At 36.1% G+C, this 7,906-nt stretch overlaps 1 protein-coding gene across 1 annotated transcript; it reads right to left on the bottom strand.

Annotated features, from left to right (window-relative positions):
* Positions 1–2,670: 2,670 nt before the first annotated feature.
* LSM8 (LSM8 homolog, U6 small nuclear RNA associated (S. cerevisiae)) lies at positions 2,671–7,060 on the bottom strand. The gene is made up of 3 exons (XM_010186226.1): positions 6,981–7,060; positions 5,515–5,642; positions 2,671–2,924 (listed from the first exon to the last, which is right to left on the bottom strand). The coding sequence occupies exons 1-3, from the start codon at positions 6,987–6,989 to the stop codon at positions 2,834–2,836; spliced, it is 228 nt and encodes a 75-aa protein (XP_010184528.1). The 5' UTR covers positions 6,990–7,060; the 3' UTR covers positions 2,671–2,833.
* Between the last annotated feature and the right edge of the window lie 846 nt (positions 7,061–7,906).

The raw sequence follows: 7,906 nt of genomic DNA, 5'->3' as shown, positions 1-7,906 counted from the left end.
GGTCACACAGAATATTGAAGGATATGGAAGTTCACATATTTGAAGAACTTTGATTGCAACTATGTGAACCTGACATGGTGGGACTTCATGGGGACTGCAATTAGGGAAGTTGCCCTTGGACCACAGAAGATGGGTTCTGCATTGTTTCATACATATCAGATTAATTTAATTCCTCTCATTAGAGGCCAGCTCAGTCATTTCACTGGAGGCATCCTTTCCCAGTACTAGTCAAGACTTGTCCTTTCACTCCAAGATCTCTACTGAACAAACAAAGGGAGGAAGTGACCAACCTTTGGCAATGCAGGAATATGACAATTACCTCCAATTCAGCATTACTTCCTTTTGTCCTTAGCATCACCTTTCTCTGACCTGCTCATTTTCGTAAAATTGGTTTATTACTCTGCAAAGACTCATTGGATTTTAGTGAACATCACTTGTTATTTATTGGATCTTTAATCTAGGCTCTTTGCAGGAAAAGACAGGTTCCAAGAACACTATGGACTACGACCTGTTTTTCCTATTTCAGTAGGGCTCTTCTTGTACCCTACACACACAATTTCACAGGTTCAGAGAGTGCATGCAAGAACTGAGGTCACTCACCTGAATGGAAGAAGGCAGGGTTTGCAATCTGTGTTTTAAACACCTAACTGTGTGAAACTATTATTTTCCACATCATGTTTTTCCTGCTTCAGCAATTCCTGAACTACTCAGAATTCTAATCTAGTCAGTGCCTGGATTTTACTGATCAGCTTCAGCACCCTGGTTCCACAGCTTTGCATCTGAAATCATCACTTCAAGTATAGATAAAATAGTTTCAAGCAGCAGCAGCAGCTCATCATATTTAAGTTCTCAACAAAACACACAACCAAGGAGTTGCATCGCAAATCACGTGCTCGAGGCAGATGGTCTCCATATACAATAACATCCCACAACACAGCTTCAAACATAATTCCTCAGCTATAAAGCAACAGATTTCCTTAGTCATTCTAGTACTTCTACAAGTATTTAACTTATGTATTTCAACTATAACTCTCCTAATACATCCAAAGCTAAGTAGTGCATTTAAAATGAGCTCATGCTGATTCTACTTGCTTTGCCTATGTATTTTTTCTGCTGAGTCCTAAAGTAGCTAATTTACATCTTCTGCTTTATTTGTCCTTTATCAACACAATTCACTTTCTACATTTTCTTTTTTCTTGAGCCAATATCAGTGTTTCAGTAGCAAAACAGCTTTTCATTATACACAATTTTGTTGAGTGTTTAATGAAACATAATTCTTTTGACATAATAAATTATAGTCATTACTGCCTTTCAGTACTCACAGAAGAACTCTGATTTTCCTTATTCAATGCCTGCTCAGCAATTCCCTGCAGAAGTGTGGACAGAAAACTATAAGACATTACTTTACTAGGTCACAAGACTGATAAAGGCAAAAAAAGGTTTGGTGGGCTTACATGCTCCACCAAGAACAATCTCAGAATACAAGTTGTAAGCTACAAGAACTGAGAGCCAGATTCATGGAGAACAAACATCATTCAATGTTTTGTTGAGAATACTTTTCCCTCTAGCAAGAACAAAGCAAAGGCAGTTTGCAATCAATACTACTCCTCGTTTCCTGCAGTTCAATGCATTTGCTTTCCAAACAGTGAACTTGCAATGAAAAGTACCAAATTCCACTTCATATTAAAATCAATATAAAAACTCAAATATGCACATTAAAATACTGCATATTTTTTTTACAGCGTATTTATATATATGGGGGGAAATATCCTACCTCTTGGCACACTAGATGACCAGGAAAATAGCTTTGTCCAATAGTATTGATCTCCTCTTACTGCCACCATATCAGTATTCCCACTGGGTAGTCAACAGGATGTGGCCTAAAACACACATCACTGCACAGAGCTTGTCCCACTTAACCTGGCTGTTGCTGATGTATAAGAGGTCTATTACGGTTACATGTGATCCTTATATTCAATATTAAGGCAAATTTCACTCAAAAGAAGTAATTTCCCTATCTAAAGTACTCCTGTGCTTTCTAAACTACACTCTAACAAGACAACGGTTACACGTTAGCAAAAACACAATTCTCTTTCTCTAGATCTTGCCCAAATTTTGACCATCATGACAGCTGCTGAGATGAGAAGATGGGGAATCCATTTGTTTGGAATTTAATGGGCTTCAAATAAATGTGTACATTTGGTTTATGCTCTTGTGTTCCTGCTCAGAAGCCTTTCTCCAATTTAATTTGTCTGCAAGCATTAAGGCATTAAGAACTCCTGCACCTCCAGTATAGTCTTGGGGACTAGAGAACAACGTTAAATAAACAACAAAAAACCCTTATTACATGCATAAGTCATTAATGCGAGTGTGAAAGCTTTTAACATTGCTTTCTGCACCACACAAAAAATAAATCACAAAACCATTTTCTACTCACAGCAGAACTACTTTTAGAAATGGTTAAACTGATTGTTACACAATCTATCTCCAAATAATCCTGAGTTAACACAGAGAGACCCAATTTACCTTTAACAATGCAAGCTTATTTTAAGAACAAGGTATTTACACACAATATCAGGACTATCACCGATATTGCTTGCATTTCCCAGTATGCATCTTACAGTGAAACTATGTAGCATGAAATCTCAAAGGAAATTCAATGAAAGCATCTTTAGTAAAACGTAGAAACTTTAATTTACATGCCAAACTACAACATATCCATAATAAAAAACTGGTGACTAAACAATTTAAACACAATTTGTAAAAATCATCCACACTGTTAAATAGGTCTGTACAACCAAAGATTTACAAAGTCCTTGTGCACTTTCATCTCTCAATGCACAACTGAGTTTAAAGGTTCTGCTCGAATATTCCCCAAGTCAAGAGCTGAATCTGTCTCTTCATCAATTTCACCAATGACAGCACTGCAATAAAAAACAGGTTATCATTTGCTGTAATCCCTTGGTGCAAATCTGGAAAGCCACAAAATTAACTTGCTAGTGAAGACCTACCGTAAAAAAAATTAAAAATTGTAGAGTTCTATCCTTTGAACTTCAAATTCTGATGGCTATAAGAGTTTAAAGGAAGTTTTTTATTTGTTTCGTTTTAAGATATAGGTTGTAAGAACTAACTACTATCAGTCTGTTTTAGGCAGCAGGTTACCTTCTGAAACAAGAACTGGAAACCTTTTAATGAGAATACAGCTTTTCAAGAGCAATGTTTAACTGTAGCAATTTCGTAAATGCATACAGCATCAGATAAGCAAGACAACTTCCTTCAACACAGCCTAGTAAAACATTATTCATTTATCCAAGGGAGAATATATAATATTTCACCTATGCTATGTTAAGACTTACCTGGACTAAAACAATAGTTGACTCAGTAAAACTGCTTTGAAGAGAAAAGAAGGTTAAGGCAATAAAAATCATACTAGCTCAGGATGGGAGCTAACCCAGAGGAAACCTAAGAACAAAGAGTCTAAGTCTTCTGGTATACCCTTCTAGTCACCACTTCAGTCTTATGAGCTAGTGGCTGTATCCAAAAAATGAATTAACAGCCATTAGAAACTAAGTTATATTAATCCATCCAATAGCTTGCTGAATAAATTGCCATTTTTGGTCTTTGCTACATCCTGCAGCAGTGAGTTCCACAATTAGTTTTACAGTGTGCAGTGAGATGTCTTTATACATAACTTGTCAGATTATCTTCCATATTCAGTAACAGAAAGCACTTGAGGAATTTAAATAAAGCAATTATTTTCCCATCTCCTCCTACTACTCTTGATTTCACAGCAACCAGTAATCACTATAGCTGTGCTTTTTTCAAACTGAAGAGCTCTTGTCTGTTCAGCCTTTTCTTGACAGAAAACATTTCATACCTCTAGTTATTCTCACTTGCACTCTTCATGCATTAAAGTCAGTGGCATACCAGGTGTTTACACAATGACATGACAATGTCTGCTGGTTTAATTTTCTTCCTAATAACCAATAATATTCTTTCTTAGATTAAAAACTATGATAACAAAGCATAAGTTCCTCTTCAGTTCACATGAAGAAATACAGCTGTTTTTATCAGAGATCTCATTCTCCTAGATGTGAAAAAACCAAACAGTAACTGCCACTTCTGATGTCTCTTTTATAGGCTTTCTGCTTCTCATGCAGCAAAACAAACACATGCATTTAGGAGTTTTGGGTTTTTCACCAGCTTTTCTTCACAATCTTTTTGTTTGTTTGTTTTCCCAGTCCACTGCACACTTCTAAAACAGAAATTATCATTTTCCTTCCAACAACCTTTACTTACAGAATTACTCTCTCCCAATGAATATGTTTCCAAGTTTAAGGTTACACAAAAAGAGAATAATTTCTATGAAAGAATGCTTTGAGAGTATATTTGAATAATGTGGCAGCCTGGTAAGGTAAAAAAATCAACTACTAAACAATTATTTGGCTTTTTATACATATTTGGAATATTTGAATGAAAACTTACTGTTTGTGTAGCCTGATTAGAGTAGCCCTACATTTGACAATTTATTTAGTTTTACTTCAAAGCTTAAGTCAAAAGTGTTGAAAGCCTTCCGAAATGATCTGGTTTCTCAATTAACATTAGATACACACATCTACATATAAATCTAAGTCTTGACATTTCTTTGTACAGAAATAACCATTAAAATTAGAAGGTTAAAATTCCTGTGCAGGCTCCAATGTTAGTCACTGTGACATGCTCTTTTATTCAGTTGTGATAAAAAATAATCTCATTTTTTGCTATCAGTTTCAGAAAGCTGCTGCAAAAGTCATCTGCCTAGCAGGCCCACTTACCAGGCCTTTCCACTTCTCTCATAGCCCTCCCATCTGTTTGGCACATCAGCTACTCTCCTCTGCATTTAATAAGCTTTTACTCTCATTCTGTCAGGGCATTTTACATCAATTATCAAATCATACATTCCACTTGTCACTACATCAGCTCAAACAGCTATTACACTGTCAGGCCAGAACCTTCATGCATTTTCCAGACTATAAAGTGTTCTCTGTGACCACCTCATTTAAAAAAAGTCTCACTAAAAGTCAACTTTGTATACGTGACTTTTTGCACACAAATTTTATCTCATCCCTTGTTCATTCTTCTAGCTCTTCCTCCATCAATGGATCCTGCCTTTCACAAAGTAGAATAAAATCTATGCAGTTCCTGGACTCAAGAAAGGAAAATGCTGAGCTTTATATTGACCTTTCCGAGATTGCTACCAGTACCTGAACTAGTTAATTTACAGTTTGGTAAATCTAGACTACCAATATCTTAAAATGACAATGCAATTAATTCTGTAACAGAAGCACAGATATTTGTTATTTAATATGCCTCAGCTTTGACAGTACTATCATTGCTACTCACAGATACAAAGATGCAAGATGTCTGGGGCCATCGAGATGTATACAGATACATAATACATATATACACACGCGCATATGAAGACAGACACTAAACTTTTATTAATTGGTTTAAACAAGAATATACTATACTTACACATTATCACCTCTTACAATGTATAATCCCAGCACTACCTGCTCAACTCCTTGTGAAGAACTGAACACTCGTTCATGGCTTTCATCCAAAATCAAGTTAATGGTCTGATCAAAACCTTTGAGGGTTCCCTGAAAAAAAAAAAGGCACTCCAATTACCTTTTAAATTGATCATCTTTTCTCTCAAGGATCTCTCAAACAAGGTGGCAGTACTAAAGTACTAGAGAACAGATGCTTCAATTAGGTTTTATTGCTAGGCTAAAACACAAACAGCTGGTAAATGAAACTTTAAAAGCAATAATTAAGAAAAGTATCTATATTTACTACTGAGTGTTCATGCTAAAATCAACAGTAATCTTTAGCATTAGAAGAAGTTCCTCTGTTACCAATGACAGCCCTCTAGACAACTAATTTTACTATTTTTACCCTATTTTAGTCTTCCAGAAATCAAATAGTTAATTAAATAAATAAACTGAAGAGTGAGATTCTTGTGGTCAATAAATTTGAAAAGATTCTTCACCACAATTTTAAGTGGTGGAAGGAGATTAGCTTAGTTTCACAAAATTACTTAAAAACATACAAAAGGAAGAACTTATTTGCCACTTCAATAGGTGTTTGGAAAAATGATAACATAACTGATTTGTCTAACTTATCATCAGTAATTAAGAATTTAAATTCATGTAAAAATACCACCATTCAAACAGTGGTAATATCCATTTATATAATCTAGCCATGTGAGAGTGATTCACATATACCCATTCCATTAAAATCTTTCTGGTAGAAAGTATCTTGTACCACAACACAAAGTTCATCAGACTGAGTCCAGATAGAAGATTCAGTGAAGCTACCATTTTTCTGCTAAAAAGTTTTCTCTTTCCGTAGGATGCACAAAGCTAAGTACAGGCAGAAAGATACAACTGTCATACAGTTACACAATTAAGTTAAACTCAAAACACAAAAGAAAAGATGGGAGGGAGAAGGAATATAAGAAAAAAAAAAAAGCAGCAATAAAACCAAAACATTATAGTCTAAGCTACAATAGTTTGCCAATCCTCTGCTTTTCAGGCTTAAAGAGAATCCCACAGTAATTCCTCAGCAATTATTTTCTATAACCGTATGAAGAAATACATTTAGCATGAAAGCTGAAGACCTTACTTAACAAATAGGATATTTTAGATGGAAACCAAATTAATGGATAGAAAAATAAATGCATTTTCTTGTGCATTCGTATAGAAAATGCTATTTGACAGAAAGTCAGTATCTGTATGCACAAGTTTATCAATGGACAAAGCTGACATGCAAGATCAGTAAGTGCTTAAATCATAACATATAAACAGTGGCCACAAAACTTTTTTTAAAGAAGTTTGTAAAGATGTTGACATGTAAGTGATAATATCCTAGTGCAGTTTTGTTATTGCCATGATGGGAAGTTTGGGGGAAACTAAAGTGATAAAAAATACAAATCTCACCACAATCATTCTTCCATCAGAAGTAATTACTGCAACGGTACCTGATAGTTCATTAAGGAAATATTTTGAGATATCCAAAACAGAATGTAAGTTTTAAGAGCCAGAAGAGCCTATCAGCACTTTTTTTTTTATAAAAAGCATCATGGTTGATAGCAACACTTGACAACATAGTATTTTTTATGACAGCCTCTTTTTAAGTTTCCTTTTACCCAACCATGGAGTCATACACTAATATGAATACCATTAAAAGCAGACTGAAGATTTGAGTTCACCTCTCTTTCCACTACTACCTGGACTACCTCAAAATTGAAACAACACAGTTTTATAAACACTTAAAGCTGAGTCCTTAAGCTAAGCTTAGCAGTGGGGATCCCGAGTCTGGCATTCTACATTCCCTCACTCTAAAGGCCTGACTGTCCCAATTTGATGATCACATATCCATCATTCTGAATGATTTTTGGTTAGTATTCAGCTGTCTGTAAATAAAGAATGCAATAAACTAGCAAGAAAAGTGCTCTAAGCTTTTCAAAAAACAATGTAAAGCTGATAACTAAACACATGTTAAGAGCCTTTTCAGGGGTCAGGGTCATTGTGATACTTATTCATCATTACAGATGAGGCAAGAATCAGGTTTGCAGCACTGGAGGCCCACTCTCTCTGCCAAGCCATACTTATGTGAAGAGAAACCGACAAAACCAGCCAGGAAGGACTCAAGCAACGCAGCCTCCCACAGGAGCGGGCTGTAGAAAGCCAGAGGCCCCGGTCAATATGCTTTCACAGGCCCTTAAGCAGCCTGCCTAGAGCTAGAAATGTTCTGGCTGCTCGTACCTTGCCGGATCCGGAAGTACCCGATGCCCGCAGCAGCTCTAGCACCCAACCCCGCGCCGTGGTGCACCTACCAGCCCTGCGGCGCTGGGCGACGCCCG

This window comes from Mesitornis unicolor, unplaced genomic scaffold, assembly GCF_000695765.1.
Source record: "Mesitornis unicolor isolate BGI_N332 unplaced genomic scaffold, ASM69576v1 scaffold586, whole genome shotgun sequence".
Taxonomy (NCBI): domain Eukaryota; kingdom Metazoa; phylum Chordata; class Aves; order Mesitornithiformes; family Mesitornithidae; genus Mesitornis; species Mesitornis unicolor.
The sequence above is the reverse complement of the archived record's forward strand: the minus strand, read 5'-3'. Positions and strand labels throughout refer to the sequence as shown.